This window comes from Stomoxys calcitrans, chromosome 4 (assembly GCF_963082655.1).
Source record: "Stomoxys calcitrans chromosome 4, idStoCalc2.1, whole genome shotgun sequence".
Lineage (NCBI taxonomy): Eukaryota > Metazoa > Arthropoda > Insecta > Diptera > Muscidae > Stomoxys > Stomoxys calcitrans.
The window spans coordinates 141,548,583-141,569,134 of record NC_081555.1 but is presented as its reverse complement, the minus strand read 5'-3'; the positions used below and the strand labels follow the sequence as shown (position 1 = coordinate 141,569,134).

The following is a 20,552-nucleotide window of genomic DNA, read 5'->3' as shown; positions in this document are numbered from 1 at the left end:
TAAAAGATGTGGAAGAAAAAATTTCAAATCTTTTTTGTATACAAAAGAATTCGTTCGCATGTCAAGAATGATAGCAAATTTGTATACCCTTCACCATGGGATGCAGGTATACACATTTTATCATTCCGTTTGTAACACATATAAATATTGGTATGAGACCCAGCAAAGTGCATATATTATTGATCGTCTTTACATTCTAAATCGATTTAGCCATGTCCGTCCGTCGGTCGAAAGCATGCTAACTTTCGAAAGAATAAAGCTGGACGCAAGATATTTTGCACGATAACTTCCTATTAGTGTAGGTCGGTTGGGATTGTAAATGGGGTATAGCGGTCCATGTTGTGATATAGCTGCCATATAAATCGATCTTGAATCTTGATTTTTTAAGCCTTCTTATCCGATTTGACCAAAATTGTGCATGAGGGGTTCTGTAATGACTTTCAACAAAATTGTGCTTAGTATGCTCAAAATCGGTTCATAACCTAATATAGTTCCCACATAAACAAATTTTGATGTCTTTAGCCTCTAGAGGGCGCAATTTTTATTCGATTTGGCTGAAATTTTGCACTACAATGGCATAGCAATGTCTTGTTTTGACTTTGCTAAGTATGCTCTAAATCGGTTCATAACCTGGTGGGCATCGTAGCACAGAAATTAGCATGTCCGCCTATGACGATAAACACCTGGGTTCGAATCCTGACAGGAACATCAAAAAATTTTTCAGCGGTGGTTAACTCCTCCTAATGCTGGCGACATTTCTGAGGTACTTTGCCATGTAAAAACTTATCCCCAAAGAGGTGTCGCTCTGCAGCACGCTGATCGGACTCGGCTTCAAAAAGGAGGTCCCTTATCATTGAGCTTAAAATTGAATCGGACAGCACCCATTGATAAGGGAGAAGTTTGCCTAGTTCCTTAATGGAATATTCATGGGCAAATTTGCAACCTGATATATTGGGTTGCTCAAAAAGTAATTGCGGATTTTTTAAAAGAAAATCAATGCATTTTTAATAAAACTTAGAATGAACTTTAATCAAATATACTTTTTTTACACTTTTTTTCTAAAGCAAGCTAAAAGTAACAGCTGATAACTGACAGAAGAAAGAATGCAATTACAGAGTCACAAGCTGTGAAAAAATATGTCAACGCCGACTATATGAAAAATCCGCAATTACTTTTTGGGCAACCCAATAGATCACGTAAAAACCGATGGAGGCCACTGTAGCGCAGAGGTTAGCATGTTCGCCTATGACGCTGAACGCTTTGGTTCGAATCCTGGCGAGACCATCAAAAAAAAATTTTTTCGGGGGTGGTTTTCCCCTCCTAATGCTGGCAACATTTGTGAGGTACTATGCCATGTAAAACTTCACTCCAAAGAGGTGTGGCACTGCGGCACGCCATTCGGACTCGGCTATAAAAAGGAGGCCCCTTATCATTGAGCTTAAACTGGAATCGGACTGCACTCATTGATATGTGAGAAGTTTGCCCCTGTTCCTTCCTTGGGCAAAATTTGCAGAAACCGATATCAGATCTAGACTTCTTGAGCCCTAGAGCCTATAAGGCGCAATTTTATCCCGATTTGGCTCAAATTTTGTACAGCGACTTTTTCTTTGACCTTCAACATTGTATGTGCCAAATATGGTCTGAATCGGTCCATAACCTGAAATAGCTTTCAGATAAACCGATCCTACCATAGAAGCCACCGTGGTGCATAGGTTAGCATGCCCGCCAGCGCATCCAAACGCCTGGGTTAAAACCCGCCGGCGAGAACAACTTAAAACATTTTTCGGCAGTGGTTATCCCCTAACCAAATGCCGGCAACATTTGTCAGTATTTCAGCCATGAACAAATTCTCAACAAAAAGTGACACGTTCGGACTCGGCAGAATAAAGGGACTAGGGACTTCCCTTACCATTGAGCTTAAATTTGAATCGGGTAGCACTCAACTGATATTGTGTGAAGTTAGTTTGTTCCATAATAGGATGTTTGGGTCACACTGAACAACCTAAAACGATCCCCTGATTTTACTTCTTGAGCCCCTTTGGGGTGCAATTGTTATCTGATTGAGCTGACATTTTGAACACTGACTTCTACTTTGGTCTCCCATATCGAAAACATGTATGCTTCGAATCAGTTCATAACCTGATATAGCTGCAATAGCACAGCAATTCTCATCCATTATCCTTTCTTTGCCCATAAAGAGATACAGGCCAAAGACTTTGCAATTGCGATCCATGGCGTAGGGTATATAAGATTCGGCCTGGCCGAACTTAACACGCATTTACTTGTTTTCTTTCCTTCATGTTTTTCTTTGCACACTCAAATAACCAAAACTCGCAAATTCATTGTCAAGGGAAAAGAAGTTTTCTGCTTGACAGCCAAAAGAAAAATAAAAATATTTTCTTATTAAATTTCCAATAATAATTTTTGTGTCACTGTGAATTACTAAGTTTTCCAAAAGTAGGGGCTAAAATTGTTGCTGTAGTTGTTGTTAAGTGTAATCTGAGGTGAATATGGTGGCAGAGCCTTCTTACCTTGTGCTATCATATTTGTGGCATTCACAGATTCTGTGCTGCTGAACTCCTCCCGACTGCTCAGATAGTCTGGATTCACAGGTGAGGCAGATGCAGTCTCTTCGATTTCCACTATGAAATTTGTACCTTTCCAACCAGAGCCCCATTCTAAAGAAAAATAAATAAAAAAATCCCTTAAATAACGACAAGTAGCTGAAAAAAAGTTTTTGCTTTAGTTTCCACTTACCTTCTGACACTCCTGGCGTTGACTCCACACCCGCTAATATTTTCTCCAGTTTGAAAACTGTAAGAAAAGATAAAAACATTAAAAAACTTGCGAAAATTTATTATAAGACTTTGCTTCAATATTTATAAGCTTTTGGGGAGTTATGAAGGTGATTTAGAGGAAAAAATGTTGTGTAAATGGTGAGTCAAAGAGAAAGTTTTTCTAAAGCTTATGGCAACAGAGAAGGTTTGATTAGGTGTTTATGGGCTAAAATAAAAATTTATTTGTTTTTTTAAGCTATGCACAATTTATTCAAATTGAAGACTTAAGCATATATGTAAGGTAAATTGAACAAAAACTTTTAAAAACTGTACCAATGTAAAGAACAAAAATGAAAAAAAAAAACAAGAAGTAAAATAGAGAGATCGATTTATATGGGAGCTGTATCGGGCTATAGACCGATTCAGACCATAATAAACACGTATGTTAATGGTCATGAGAGAGGCTTAAGAAGTCAAGACCCAAGATCTGTTTAAATGACAGCTATATCAGGTTATGAACCGACTTGAACCATATTTGGCACAGTTGTTGGATATCATAACAAAATACTACGTGCCAAAATTCATTCAAATTGTATAAGAATTGCGCCCTCTAGAGGCTTAAGAAGTCAAGACCCAAGATCGGTTTATATGACAGCTATATAAGGTTATGGGCCGATTACGACCATACTTGACACAGTTGTTGGATATCATAACAACATACTACGTGCCAAAATTCATTCAAATTCTATTAGAATTGCGCCCTCTAGAGGCTCAAGAAGTCAAGACCCAAGATCGGTTTATATGACAGCTATATAAGGTTATGGACCGATTTGAACCATACTTGGCACAGTTGTTGGATATCGTAACAAAACAAGTCGTGCAAAATTTCATTCCAATCGGATAAGAATTGCGCACTCTAGAGGCTCAAGAAGTCAAGACCCAAGATCGGTTTATATGGCAGCTATATGAGGTTATGGACCGATTTGAACCATACTTGACACAGTTATTGGATATCATAACAAAACACGTCGTGCAAAATTTCATTCCAATCGGATAAGAATTGCGCACTCTAGAGGCTCAAGAAGTCAAGACCCAAGATCGGTTTATATGGCAGCTATATCAGTTTATGAACCGATTGGAACCATACTTGGCACAGTTATTGGATATCATAACAAAACACGTCGTGCAAAATTTCATTCCAATCGGATAAGAATTGCGCACTCTATAGGCTCAAGATGTCAAGACCCAAGATCGGTTTGTATGGCAGCTATATCAAAACATGGACCGATATGGCCCATTTACAATCCCAACCGACCTACACTAATAAGAAGTATTTGTGCAAAATTTCAAGCGGCTAGCTTTTCTCCTTCAGAAGTTAGCGTGCTTTCGACCGACAGACGGACGGACGGACAGACGGACGGACATGGCTAGATCGACATAAAATTTCACGACGATCAAGAATATATATACTTTATGGGGTCTCAGAAGAATATTTCGAGTAGTTACAATCAGAATGACGAAATTAGTATACCCCCCATCTTATGGTGGAGGGTATAAAAACAACCTACATAAATCAAAAGTAAGGCAAATTTCTCAATGAACCTTTCATTAAGGAACAGGAGCAAACTTCTCACATATCCTTTTTATAGTCTCACACCTCTTTGGTGAAAAGTTTTTACATGGCATAGTTCATCATAAATGTCGCCAACATTAGGAGGGGATAACAACCGCTGAAATTTTTTTCGGATGTTCTCGTCAGTATTCGAACCCAGCCGTTCAGCGTTAAGCATACCGGTAGATTCGAGTTTCTTTGAAAAGAGAACAGGTAAAAGCGTGCTAAGTTCGACCGGATCGAATTTTTGGAACCCACCACCAGGGATTCTGCTAAAAATTTATGCAAACTAAATTTAGTTGAAGGGCACAGTTTCATTCTACAAACCAAACTTCTGTCAAACTAGCAAAATTAAAGCTTCTAGGAACCGAATAATCGAGAGATCGGTTTATATGGGAGCTATATCAGGTTATTGACTGATTTAGATCGTACTTGGCACAGTTGTTAGAAGTCGTCACAGAACACACGATAATTGCGGCTTGTAAGGGCTGAAGAAGTCAAATCGGAAGATCGGTTTATATGGGAGCAGTATCAGGTTATAGGCCGATTTGGACCGTACTTGGCACAGTTGTTGGAAGTCACAACCGAACACTATGTGCCAAACTTCAGTCCAATTAGACCCAATTTGCGGCTTATAAGGGTCAAAAAGACAAATCAGAAGACCGGTTTATATTGGAGCTACATAAGGTTATAGACCAATTTGAACCGTACTTGGCACAGTTGTTGGAAGTCATAACAAAACACCTTGTGTAAATTTTTTTAGCCAAATTGGACAAAAGTTGCGGATTCCAGGGGCTCAAAAAATCAAAACGGAATATATGGGAGCAAAATTTTAGCCACATTGGACGAAATTTGTGGCTTTCAGGGGCTCAAGAAGTCAAATCGGGAGATCAGTTTATATGGGAGCTATATCAGGATATAGACCGATTTCTACCGTACTTGGCAGAGTTGTTGAAAGTCATAACAGAGCACTACATGCAAAATTTCAGTCAAATTGGAAAAAAATTGCGGCTTCCAGGGGCTCAAAAATTCAAATCGAGAGATTGGTTTATATGACAGCTATATCCAAATCTTAACCGATATGGTCCATTTGCAATCCCCAACGACCTACTTCAATATTTAGTATCTGTGCAAAATGTCAAGAGGGTAGCTTTACGCGTTCGACCGCTATTATGATTTCGACAGACGGAAGGACATGGCTATATCGAATCATAATGTCGAGAGGATGTAGAATATATATACTTTATGGGGTCGCACATTAATATTTCGAGGTGTTAAAAACGATTCCCGTTTATATTATTTGAACCTCAAGAATTCTCATTCGATTTGGCTGAAATGTTCCACAAACATTTCTGCTATTAACTCCAATATCCAAGCCAAGTACGCCCTGAATTAATCCATAACTTGATATGGCTTCCATTAAATTTTGCACAAAGATTTTTTCTGTGTCTTCAAACATACTTGCCAAGTATGGTCTTGACCGGCCTATAACCTGATACAGCTACCATATAAACCGGTCTCCCGATTTTTTATATAGCTCCCACTTTATACTTATAGGATAGATGTGGGGTATTATACAGTCGGCATCGCCCGAATTTTTTTCTTTTGTGTCTATCTTAATAAACTATCATATAACACCACAAATTGAAAATATTACACAAACATTCTAACATTTATGATCTCAAAGCAATCAACATTGCATTTTCTCTTTAAACTAGTTTTGTCATTTATCATTGCAACTCTTTACCTTGCACTACTTTCCCTTTTGATTCAAAATCTATACAAATCTCTGCCTTATCCCCCATGGACCACATAACAAGTCACCATATCCCAATATTATCACTGAAATGTTTGCATTATTAAACAGTTGTTGATGCTGCATTCAAGTAAAATCCAGCATCAAAAAAAAAGGTACCAAACTCATGTTGTTTGCCTTGCTAACAACCAAAGAAGGGCGCTTTGAGGTTTTTCTGTGGTGTACTTTTGACAAAATAGCCAACTTGTTGGCAGGATGCCTGTATGTGGCTGGCATTTGGCCAAAAATGCAACAAATTGCAAATGGTGGTTGTATTCCCCGTTTAATAGATTGCTGACACCGTTTCTCGCTGTGGTGTTTTTTTATTTTTTTTTCTTCTTTACTCTACGGCAATGTTGCGGTACTTCGAGATGCGAGATGTTTTTCAACTTTTGTTTTCGAATTTTCTTCAGCAAACTTTTCAGGATGCTCAAATTGCCTTGGAAGTTTAAGGGGTCGTCTCTTTGGGATTATTTATGCGTTTATAAACACTATTAGTCATGGCCGCCGAACAATGCTTGCGAAAAATAGAAACGCATAAACGTGCCCAAATAAACAATGGCCAAACAAAATGGTGTTTATGGTGTTCAATAAATCCCATTACACCATTTGGTGTGGCTATTTTGTGTAAAATCGACGACCCCATTGTCTTGACATCAATTAAGAAGGCGTACAGATGTTTTACATTAAAATAGTGTGCAAAAGAAACGACGTTTTTATTGCAGCACATCGTTAGAGAATACAAATGAGAATAAAAAAACATTTGCAGTAACAATTACAAAAAAAAAAAACTACAAAATTTAATGAAAAAATTCTTTTCGTGATTTTTCGAACAATATTCTAGCTCGAGCTCATATTCAATGCTTTCTATTCAAAGAATAGCATAGCAAAGAACTTATACAAGTTTTGCAAGTGTGTGCTGTTCTTCAAAACACTTTGTTTGGCTTGGTGGATCATGATACATGATACATGGCATATCAGAAATCATGATCCACCAAGCCGGTCAAAGTGTTTGAATAATAAATTTTTATTATATTATTATTTAATTAGGGAAAGTGGTAAACAATTAAGGATTTTGTAAGTAGCACGGAATTCCTAATTTAAATTTTCTTTTTTGAGGTTACTTTATAGTTTTTAGAGCGCACAACAAGTCGATTCCTAGCTTAGGTGTATGTCCATAGTGGCATGGGGCGGATTAATATCTGCACCCACCTTTTGAACCTAACCTAACCTTATTAGGGGAAAACTCTTTGACTGGCATGGTGGATCACGATTTCTGATACGCCAAGAATCTTCATCAACACCTTTGTGAAATTGACTAAAGTGCTCTACATACCCAACGACTATTGAGCATGGTGTCAAATACGCTTTTGTTTTGAAACAGGGCTCAAAAGATCTCTAAATGTCCTAAGCGCAGAAAAAGAGAAGAAAGACTTACTTTCCACTATTACCATACAAACTTAAAATCAATACTAAGAACACAACAAGTACTAAGGCCACATTGACCTACAGAAGAGGCCGGTTCGTTTGGTACGTCTATTTGCGCTCTTCTATTTGATCTTTAGAATCTTTGTGTGATTTTTCTAATACTTTTAATGGCTTGGGGGATCATGATTTCTAATACGCCATGTATCATGTTCCACCATGCCAGCCAACAGCACACACTAGCAAAACTTTTATAAGTTCTTTGCAATGCCACTCTTTGAATAGAAATCATTGAATATGATCTTGAGCTAGAATACGGTTCGGATAATCATGGAAAGGTGTTCAAGATCAAATAAAAGAACGCAAACAGACAAATGAAATTTTTGTATAAACAATTTTAAAACAAACTTAAAATAAAAAGAAGTAATAAGGCGTTAAGTTCGGTCGGGCCGAACTTTGAATACTTACCACCTCGGGTATACGAAATACCGTCAATATCCGTTGAAAAACTCATAATGCCCCCATAACACGAAATATGGTCCGATTTGAACCAAATTCGGCAAGGACATTGAGTAGTCTAATAATTACAAGTCATTGTTCAATTTTGTAGAACAAAGTATTGTTTTTCTTTGGTAGCTATATCCAAATATAGACCGATTGGAACCACATACGACACGGATATCGAACATAGCCTAACATAAATCACTGTGTCAAATTTCAGCGAATTCGAATTATAAATGCGCCTTTTATGGGCCAAGACTTTAAATAGAGAGACCGGCCCATATGACAGCTATAATCAAATCTGGACCGATCTGAGCCAAATTGAAGAGGAATGAAGGCCCTAACAAAAAGCACTGTCCCAAATTTCGACGACATCGGATAATAAAAGCGCCTTTTATGACCCCAAAACCTTAAATCGAGAGATCGGTCTACATGGCAGCTATATCCACATCTGGATCGACCTGACCCAAATTGAAGAAGGATGTTAAAGGGCCTAACACAACTCACTATTCCAAATTTCGGCGAAATCTTAAAATAAATGCGCTTTTTATGGGCCTAAGATCTTAAATCGATATCGGTCTATATGACAGCTATATCAAGATATAGATCGATCAAGATATAGATCGATCTGAGCCAAATAGAAGAAGAAAGTTAAAGGGCCTAATACAACTTACTGTCTAAAATGTTGGTAAAATCAGACAATAAAAGCGTATTTTATGGGCTCAAGACCTTAAATCGGCGGATCGGTCTATATGGCAGCTATATCCAAATCTGAACCGATCTTGGCCAAATTGCAGAAAGACGTCGAGGGTCCCAACACAACTCACAATTTCGACGACGTCGGACAATGAAAGCGCCTTTCATGACCCCAAAACCTTAAATCGAGTGATCGGTCTATATGGCAGCTTTATCCAAATCTGGACCGATCTCGGCCAAATTGCAGAAAAATGTCGAGGGTCACAACACAACTCACAATCCCAAATTGCGGCGAAATCGAAGAATAAATGCCCCTTTTATGGGCTTAAGATATTAAATCGAGGGATCGGTCTATATGACAGCTATGTCCAAATCTGGATCGATCTGAGCCAAATTGCAAAAAGATGTCGAGGGTCCCAACACAACTCACAATCCCAAATTTCGGCGAAATCGAACAATAAATGCGCCTTTTATGGGCTTAAGACCTTAAATCGAGGCATCGGTCTATATGGCAGCTATATCCAAATCAGGATCGATCTGAGCCAAATTGAAGAAAATGGGCCGAAAACAACTCACTGTCTAAAATTTTGGTAAAATCGGACAATAAATGCACATTTTAAGGGCGCAAGATCTTAAATCGTCGGATCGGTCTTTATGACAGATATATCTTAATCTGGACCGATACGCACCGTATTAAACAAGGATGTCGGGAGGCCTAATATAACGCACTCTCCCAAATTTCAGCGAAATCGGATAATAATTGTGGCTTTAATGGGCCTAAGAACTTAAATTGGCGTATCGGTCTATTTGTGGGCTATATAAATTTATAGTCCGAATAATAAGAATAAGAACTGTTATGCTATTGGGGCTATATAGACGGATTCGGACCATAAGTCACTTGAATGCTGAACATTGTAGAAGTCACTGTGTAATATTTAAGTCCATTCGGATAAGTATTGCGCCTTGTAGGGGCCTAAGAAGCTAAATCGGGAGATTGGTTTATATGGGAGCAGTATTAAGCTATAGATCGATTCAGACCATATTAGACACGTATGTTGAGGATAATGGGAGAAGCCGATGTACAAAATGATTGCAAAACCGGATAAGAATTGCGCCCTCTAGAGGCTCAAGAAGTCAAGACCCAAGATCAGTTTATATCGCAGCTATATCAGGTTATGTACCGATTTGCGCCATACTGAGGACAGTTGTTGGAAGTCATAACAAAACACCTCATGCTAAATTTCAGCCAAATCGGATGATAATTGTGTCCTCTAGCGGCTCAAGAAGTCAAGATCCAAGATCAATTTATATCGCAGCAATACTAGATTATGAACACATTTGGACCATACTTCGGAAGTTATTGGAAATCATAACAAAATACTTCGTGTAAAATTTCAGCCTAATAGGATAGGAATTGCGCCCACTAGCGGCTCAAGAAGTCAAGACCCAAAATCGGTTTATATATCAGCTATATCAGGTTATGAACCGATTTGAACCATACTTAGCACAGTTGTTGGAAGTGATAGCATAACACCACGTGCAAGATTTTAGTCAAATCGGACGAGAATTGAGCCCTCTAGAAATCAAGGCCCAAGATCGGTTTATATGGCAGCTATATCTAAATATGGACCGATTCGGCCCATTTACATTTCAATCGCCCAGCTTTACTTCTTCAAAAGTAAACGTACTTTCGACAGACAGACGGACGTACGTGGCTAGATCGACTTAAAATGCAATGACGATCAAGAATATATATGCTTTATTGGGTCTTAGACGCGTATTTCGAGGTGTTGGCCTAATAGGATAGGAATTGCGCCCACTAGCGGCTCAAGAAGTCAAGACCCAAAATCGGTTTATATATCAGCTATATCAGGTTATGAACCGATTTGAACCATACTTAGCACAGTTGTTGGAAGTGATAACACAACACCACGTGCAAGATTTTAGTCAAATCGGACGAGAATTGAGCCCTCTAGAAATCAAGGCCCAAGATCGGTTTATATGGCAGCTATATCTAAATATGGACCGATTCGGCCCATTTACATTTCAAGCGCACAGCTTTACTTCTTCAAAAGTAAGCGTACTTTCGACAGACAGACGGACGTACGTGGCTAGATCGACTTAAAATGCAATGACGATCAAGAATATATATGCTTTATTGGGTCTTAGACGCGTATTTCGAGGTGTTGCAAACAGAATGACGAAATTAGTAAACCCCCGTCCTATCGTGGAGGGTACAAAAAGAATCTGTGCACTTTGTCAGATCCATATCTGTATTCTTTTTTAGACTCCAGCGTGACGTCAGCAGAAAGACTGTAGGACATGACTGTTGCCACGGTATCTCTTTTTAGGCAAACAAAGGATAAAGGAAAAGAATTGCTATGTTATTGGAACAATATCAAGTTGTGATTCATTTCGGACAATAATTGAAATAAACATTGGAGAACATAGTAGAAGTTATTGTGTAAAATTTCAGCCAAATCTAGTAAGAATTGCGCACTTTAGGCGCTGAAGAAGTAGAATAGGGAGATCGGTTTATAGGGGAGCTGTATTAGGCTATAAACCGATTTATGCCATATTCGACACGTATGTTAAAGGTCATGAGAAAGGCCGTTGTAGTACAAAATTTCAGTCAAATCGGATAATAATTGCGGCCTCAAGTGGCTCAAGTGGCTCAAGAAGTCAAGACCCCAGATCGGTTTATATGGCAGCTATATCAAAACATGGACCGATATAGCCCACTTACAATCCCAACCGACCTACACTAATAAGAAGTATTTGTGCAAAATTTTAAGCGGCTAGCTTTACTCCTTCGAAAGTTAGCGTGCTTTCGACAGACAGACGGATGGACATGGCTAACTCGACTTATAATGTCGTGACCATCAAGAATATATATATTTTATGGGGTCTTAGATAAATATTTCGAGGTGTTACAATCGGAATGACTAGATTAGTGTGCCCCCATCCTATGGTGGTGAGTATAAAAAATACGACAGATGGACAGAGAGGATATGCGGACAGACGGACATGGCTAAGCCTTATCAGCAGGAATTTTTGAGTCTTACTACAAATTTTATCACAGCCACAGTAGTGGTGCAGGGTACTGTTTGTGGGTTTGCAATAAATTCCATATAAATGTATACTTAGGACCTATTTCATGCTAGGACCTAAAATAACCGACTAGAATCCTTAGGAAGTACTACAACCAACTTTGGACGACGTTGTGGCTCGTGTTATCATTAACCGACCGTCAAAGTATTTCGTATTTCGCTTAATGGGATAAAATGGGAAAAAAATGGAGAGTATGCGTTAAAAAAAGACTTTTTGTTTTTGGCACACTCTAACCCCATCCGCACAACGCACATAGACGACATAAAGATCTAAAAAAATGTTAACTCACTTTTTTCCAAATGTTAGTATAAATGTTTGTGACAAAAATTTTTTATGGATTTTTTCTTTAAAAATAAAATGTAAAACTGTGAAAATAAAATTTTTAAAAATTTTCAAAGTTTGCTTAAATTGTATTTCAATAAGAAAAATAAGTTACTTTTGCAATAATTTTTTTCAAACTACAAAAACTAACTTCGCATCCTCTATTGTTTTTTGTTTTTCATCTAAAAAACGATTACCATTTTAACCATAAAAGCTCATATATTCTACTTTTTCGCAAACTTTTCGATTTGTTACCATATCCAAGAATAAATCTGTGACCTGTGAATGTTTGTGACATCATTTCAACTCTTAAGTGAAAATATTGCCATAGCCAACATAAGTATCTTTTTGCCCGAGTACTCGTACAAAGTTAGCCTTTTAGTTATCCCTAGTATGCTACCAAGTATAAAGTATGCTAGTCGTGTCATAGAATGCACAAGGCACAAAGTACTTGGCCATTGTTTGGAACCTCTTCTATGCCAAAAGAGACTCAAACAAAAATGTTAAGACAAATAGACTGAAAATAAACGGAGAAAGCAATATTGATTCAGCTTTTAGATAAACAGAGGAAAGAAAAAACAAAAATAGATAACAGAGGGGGAGCATTAAATAGCCATGGAAATTTGGTCCAAATTTTAGTTAATGGAATGTCAAAATTTAAATTTTTTTTACAAATTTATGTCAAAATTTTATTTCCAAAGAAAATTTTGTACGAACTTTGTAAACATTTTATTTCTATGGTAAATTTTTTTCAAAATTTGAATTTTCAGAAAATTTTAATTTTTATGGTGAAGGAATCCTTGAGGAGCTTCAAACCATTGAAGTCACAAGGACCTTATGGAATATTTTCGGCGTTACTACAGAAAGAGGCGGAATATCTGACGCCTCGTCTGACCAACATTTTCACAGCGTGCCTAGGACATCCATATACTCCGAAAGCATGGCAGGAGGCAAGGTTGGTGTTTATACCTAAGCCCGGCAAGGCAAGTTATGCGACACCAAAGGCCTACAGACCCATAAGCCTTACGTTCTTTCTACTCAAAACCATGGAACGTATTGTGGACACCATGATAAAGAGTATGACATCCAGCGAACTGATCAAATACAAACAGCATGCCTATGTCAAGGGAAGGTCGGTGGAGACTACCCTGCACGAGGCGGCATGCATTGACATCGTGGGGGCTTTTAACAATGTGCGGAACGACACACTGATCCAATCCTTAGACCAGTACCGATTAGACCCGGTCCTTAGAGACTGGATAAACCATATGCTAAGAAACAGATGGATAAATTGTGTGTCCCAGGGCATAAATATAAGGGAGAAAGTAGCACAGGGCACGCTAAGGGGGGCATTTTATCACCACTCCTATGGGTGACCACCATAAATGACCTATTACGGATGCTGACTGAGGAGGGATTTGAACCCATGTGCTACGCGGACGATGTTATAATGCTTCTAAGGGGTAAGGATCCGAACGAGCTATGCGGAAGAGCCAAAAGGGTCTTGCATATGGCATATGACTGGGCTAGACCCAGAGGTCTCAATGTTAACCCAGAGAAGACAGAAATATGCCTGTTCACGAGGAAGACGAAGGTGGGCCAATTTAACGCACCACTGACTGAGGAGGGATTTGAACCCATGTGCTACGCGGACGATGTTATAATACTTCTAAGGGGTAAGGATCCGAACGAGCTATGCGGAAGAGCCAAAAGGGTCTTGCATATGGCATATGACTGGGCTAGACCCAGAGGTCTCAATGTTAACCCAGAGAAGACAGAAATATGCCTGTTCACGAGGAAGACGAAGGTGGGCCAATTTAACGCACCACGTTTTCTCAATAAGACGATTTCGATATTATACAAGGTCAAATAGTTAGGTGTGATCTTGGACAGGAAACTCAATTGGAAGTGTCACATTCAGGAGCGTACTGAGAAGATGTTGGGCAATATGTAGATGGGCCGTAGGCTCGAAATGGGGACTGAATCCTAGGATAGTCCACTGGCTCTACATGAGCGTGATTAGACCAATACGACGACGGCAGACGATTTGGCGGTGAAGGCCAGAGGAAGCTTGGTTAACCCGAAGCCTTTCGACGCAGTCCGAGTTAAGGGAGTGGGCGACGAATGCGCATTCAACATTGTGGAACAGCGAAATGGTTGGTAGGACTGCGAAAATCCTATGGGGGGATCCAGATCATGAGAAGAAGAGGATATTACTGAAAGGGAGCAAGAAGGAGGTCAAGATAGCTATTGGTATCATAACGAGACACAAAGGACTACGAGCTCACTTATGTAAAATCGGTGCTGCAAGTGATAGCATGTGTAGGGCGTGCGGGGATTTTGCACAATGACTTTTCCTACGACCTCCAACATGCCAAGTGTGGTCTTAATCGGTTAATAACCTGATATAGCTCCCATATAAAACGATCTCCCGATTATATTTCTCAAGTCTTTATAGAGCATAATTCTTATCTGATATGGTAAAAATTTTACACAGTGACTGATTCTATGATCTCTAAAATACTTGCCAAATATGGTCTGAATCGGTCGATAACCTGATATAGGTTCCATATAAACCGATCTCCCGGACGCATTTCTTGAGCTCTTAAAGGGTGCAGTTCTTGTCTAATTTCGCTGAAATTTTGCACAATTTCCCTTGTGGCCTTCAACATACGTGCCAAATATGGTCTGAAACGGTTAAAAACCTGATATAGCTCCCATATAAACCGATCTCCGGATTATATTTCATGAGCATCTGGAGGGCGTAATTCTTATCGAATTGGGCAGATATTATGCACAGTGATTTTTACTATGACCTCTAACATACGTGTCTAATATGGTCTGAATTGATTTCCCCGATTCTACTACTTGAGCCCTTATAGGTAGAGATGGGCAATGGGTAAATACTCAAAAGGTATTTACCCGGTAAATTTGGTAAATACCGGGGTATTTATCCATTTATACCCAAAAGCTGGGTAGTTATAATTTTGCAGATATCTTTGGGGTAAAAATCTTTTCCAAACCATTTTTTTGATGATTTTTTTGGATGATTTCCGCTATATAGACCGATCTCTAGACTTAAAGTCTTGTGGCAGTGAATTGGTAATTTTTCATCCGGTTTCGATGCAAATTGGCACAGTGAGTTCTGTTGGACCCCTACCCATTTCTATGAAGTGTTGTTCGTATTGGACTATATTTAGATATAGTTGCCCTAAAGATAGATCGCTCGATCTGCCGATACGGGGTATTGGGACCATAAACGATCCATTAATTATTCGAATTGGATGAAATTTAGAACAGTGTATTCTGGCAGACCTCTACCCACAAATATGGTCCAGATCGGACCATATTTGCATATAGTTGCCATATAGACCGATCTCCCGATGTAATGAAATGAGCCTATAAAAGGAGCACTTTTCATGCTATTTCGATGAAATTTGGCACGGCGAGTTCTGGTACACCTCTAAACCTTTTTGTTCAATATCGTCCAGATCGGACCATATTTGGCCGATCACCCGATATAGAGTATTGAGCCCATAAAAGGAGCATTTTTCATCCGATTTTGATGAAATTTGAAACAGTGAGCTTTGATAGATCTTTATTTTTGTGTCGAACATCGTTCAGATCGGACCATATTTGGATATAGCCGCCAAATAGACCGATCTCCCGATATTGAGTAATGAAGCCATAAGAGGAGCATTTTTCATCCGATTTTGATTTGAAACAGTGAGCCTTTGTGTCGAACATCTTCCAAATCGGACCATATTTGGATATAGCCGATCTCTCGATATAGAGTACCATAGTAATTCTTACCCATTTACCTTTGTTCGGCTATTAAGAGATACCGGGTAAAGAATCCATGGTGGAGGGTATATAGGATTTGGCCCGGCTGAACAGACAGAGAACCCTACAGTCTGCAGCCGGACAATACCCGAGTGTATAGAAATTTTATTTCTTAAGAAAGTTTTGTCAAATTTTTATTTTTTTCACAACATTTTTGTTCAAAATTTTGAATTAATAGAAAATTGTTTTCAAATTTTATATTTATGATTTTTTTTAAACTTTTTTCCATAAATTTATTTTTTTAATTTTATTTGCAAATCTTTTATTTTTAAAATTTGATTTCAACATAAAATTTAATGTTTATAAGTTTTTGTTTCTTATAGTAATTTTGTCAAAATTTTTATTTTTACAGAAACATTTTTTTATAATACCCACTCTAATAAACAATCATTAAATTGACTTTAAAACTTTCAAGAGTTTTTAGTGTGCATCCCAACTCGTCCATAAACATCAGCATTGTAGTTGAGCAGATTTTCGTTGTTTGTTGTGTACAAAATCCCCCTTTAAACGACTCTTTGTTGAGTATCTCAGAGTTTTGTTCTACTCTTTGGCTAAGGAGTTTTTCCAAATATTATAAAATATGAACATCTGTTATCACTATAAACGAACAACTTTCTGCGTTTCAAGGGTTCAATTGTCACACTGACAATCAGTGTTGTGATAATGGCAAGTTAATGAACGGCGTTCTTGGAATTTTCTTGCATTTTTTTTGAGAAGTGTTAATGAAAATTGGAAAATTTATAGAATAGAGTGATAACTTTCTTAGTCAAAAGTCTCATAAAAAGATTAAAATATTTTGATGGTTGTCAACTAAGTTGAAAACAGTTTGGAAAAGTATTCGCTAAAGCATAAAATTAAGCGGCAGGCAATAATATGGAAAAAGGGTGAAGGACAAGCAAATTTGGCTGAGATAGGGAAGGAAAACTTATATTTGTTTCCCAAACGAAAAAAAAATTGTAATGAAAACTTCTCATAAAACAAAATTTCAATAAAATGTTCTCGGTGAACAAAAATTTGATAACTTTTTTTCCAGAATTTCAATGAAATAGCTCCAAAATCAAATTCCCTTGACATTTTCTTTAAAGGCAAAATTTCCATGAAAATTTTTCTAAGGACAAATTTTGCAGTTTTGTTTTACGAAAACAATTCCCTAAAATTATATTGAAAAAAATTCCTTAGAGTTTTACACAACAAAATTTCTCGGAAATTTTCTCCAAGACAGCATTTCTATGAAATTCTCTTTAAAGACAAACTTATCATGACATATTCCCTGAAGACAAAATTTCAGTTTAAATTTCATCAAGACAAATCTGCAGAAGTTTAAGGGATTTGCCAATCAATAATCCAGAAGTTCCGATAAGGTATTATTCTGCTTCAATCCAATGAGACATGAATTTCTCCGAAATCCAATTGGATTAACCGTAAGGCAAATTAGTGCCTCTATTAGCCGCTAGATGGATTGATGATTAAAACGTTCGAGGTGAGGTTGCATTCATGAGGTATATTCATTTAGTCATTCCGTTTGCAACACATCGATATATCAATTTCCGACCTTACCAAGTATATATTTCGGATCGTCGTAAAATTCTAAGACGGTTTAACGATGTCCGTGTGTCTGTCCGTCTGTCCGTCCGTCTGTTATAATCACTCTACAACCTTAAAAAATTGAGATATTGAGCTGGAATTCGACACAGACACGTTTTTTCGAAGCAAGCTGGTTCAGTTTTTGAACGGGCCAAATCTGACCATATTTGAATATAACTCCTATATAGACCAATCAGCCGATAAAGGGTCTAATGCCCATAAATGATATATTATTTATCCGATTTTGCTGAAATTTGAGTATTGTGAGTATTTTATAGTCTCCCTACATTTGAGATAAAGATCGGACTATATTTAGATATAGCTGTCATAAGGACCGATCTGCCGATAATGGGTCTGAAACCCATAAAAGCATTATTTATTACCCGATTTTGCTAAAATTTGAAACAGCGAGTAGAATTGAACCTCCCAACATCCAACCTCAATATGGTTCAGATCGGACTATATTGGGATATAGCTGTCATATAGACCGATCTACCGATAAGGGGTCTGAAGCCCATAACAGCTTTATTTATTACCCGATTTCGCCGAAATTTGGGACAGTGAGTGGTTTAAGGCTTTCCGACATCGGACCCAAATGTCGCTCAGATCGCACTATATTTAGGTATAGCTGCCATATAGACCTATCTGCAGATAAAGGGTCTGAAGCCCATGAAAGCTTTATTTGTTAACCGATTTTGCTGAAAGTTGGGACAGTGAGTAGTTTTAGGCTTCCCAACATCCGACCCAAATATGGTTCAGATCGGACTATATTGAGATATAGCAGCCATATAGACCGATCTCTCGATAAAGGGTCTGAAGCCCATAAAAGATTTATTTTTTAACCGATATCACTGAAATTTGAGACAGGGAGTAGTTTCGGGCCTCCCAACATCGGACCCCATTATGGTTAAAATCGGACAATATTTAGATATAGCAGCCATATTGACCAATCTGGCGATAATGGGTCTGAAGCCCATAAAAACTGTATTTATTACCCGACTTCGCTGAAGTTTAAAAAAATTTAGTTGTTTTGAACCTCCCGACATCCACCTCAAATATGATTCAGATCGAACTATATTTATATATATCTATTATATAGACCGATTGGCAGTTTAAGGGTCTATAAACTATAAAACCTGCATTTATTACCCAATTTTCTGAAATTTTAATCAGTGAGTTGTTTTAAGGCACCCGCCATCTAACCCAAATATGGTGAAGATCGGAATGCATGTAGATATAGATGTCATATAGACCGATATGCCGATTAAAGGTCTGTAGCTTATAAAAGCTTTATTGATTACCCGAATTCGTCGGAATTTCAAATAGTCAGTTAGTTTAAGCCTCCCGACATCCGACCCACATAGATAAATCTGTCATATAGACCGATCTTCCAATTTACGGTCTTAATCCCATAAAAAGTAGATTTATTGTCTGAAAATGGTACTCGTACAATATATGAGTTCTCGGGACCTGAATAAAATATGATCGAGACCAGCTCCTAGTGTTTGTTTGTTTGTTAGTTCGTTTTTCTGTTCCGTATAGACTCAAAAACTGCTGAACCGATTTTTATTACATATTCACAGATTGTAGAGTTTGGGCTCCCGGGCCCCCGGGTGATACATTTTTTGATATCCGAAGGGAGGTGGCGGACCCTCCCCCTTACCCAAATTTTCAAAAATGCCAGATCTCGGAGATACGTGCACCGATTTAAGCGAAATTTTGTATGCCACCTTATGCTACCCCAAAAACACGAAATTGATATAAAATTTTTGGGTTCAATAACCTGGGGGGACGCCCCATCCCAAAAACCACCCGGAAGGACATGTTTACCGATTGGGACAATATGGATATCAAATGAAAGGTATTTCAGAGTAGAGTACGAACATGATAAACAAATTTCGCCCAAAGTGTTCGGGAGGGTTCACCACCCCGAAAAATCCTCCAACGGGACTCTTTCACAGCTTTGGGCAATATGGGTATCAAACGAAAGGTATTTAAAAGTAAAGTACAAATCTGACATACAAATTTATTCCTTGGTGTCTGAGGTCCAAGGTGTCTACGGGGCCTCCCCAACCCCAAAACCCCTTAAACGGGTGTGAATGTTCAACGTCACACAATGGGTACCAAATGAAAGGTCTTTGGGAGTTGACTACGAATCTGGTATACATATTTGGGATAGAGTCTGGGATCGGCCCACCCACCAAATATCCTTCAATAGGACGTGTAGTTCGAGCGGGATAATATGTGAATTAAAAGAAAGGTCTATGTGAGTAGAGTTCGAATCTAATGTTGATATAAAAACTCAAGTATTTGGGTCACGTCCAGCCATCCTGCCGTTCAGCAGGATATGTATATCGCGACAATAAGGCTTAAATAAATTGTCTTTTGGGTCTCAACCCTCTCCTCCCGATAAAAACAACACCCAACTGTGATGAAGGACGACCGAGAATATATTGTACTCAAATGAAAGCATGTGTTTGAAGGCAATCCACCTCTGCCTATCCTACACAAAAAAAAAGGAATTAAAAATATTATATGAAGGCCCATCAGGATGGAAAAGAACATCAATAAAAGGTCTTTGGACGCAAATAAAAGGTCTTTGGGCACCAATAAAAGGTCTTTGATTGTACACTTAATACCCTCAAATTGGGATAGACACAGGAGGACCTACGGATCTTTACAAATGTCGTATCCCAAGTGGTAGCTTTGAAATATGATTTTGTATGTAGATAACAAAAACTACAACAAAATAATAATTAGTGTGGATCTGAACGAGATCCGTAGCCCTGAATATCTTGATAGCTACTTTCTAAATGCTAGACAATATGGCGCCAAACAAAATCGTGCTCTAGCAAAATGCTGCCAGTGTCAGCATAGGGCTCAGATA

At 38.2% G+C, this 20,552-nt stretch overlaps 1 protein-coding gene across 1 annotated transcript in view; it reads right to left on the bottom strand.

Moving 5' to 3' along the window:
• Nucleotides 1-20,552, bottom strand: part of LOC106095648 (uncharacterized) — a 504,791-nt gene that overhangs the window by 39,125 nt on the left and 445,114 nt on the right. Inside the window, exons 2-3 of the mRNA XM_059366619.1 lie at nt 2,758-2,814; nt 2,532-2,678 (exon numbers count right to left, since the gene is read on the bottom strand). Of these exons, the coding sequence (XP_059222602.1) occupies nt 2,532-2,544 (13 nt within the window). The 5' untranslated portion in view covers nt 2,545-2,678; nt 2,758-2,814. The remainder of the gene's footprint in view (nt 1-2,531; nt 2,679-2,757; nt 2,815-20,552) is intronic.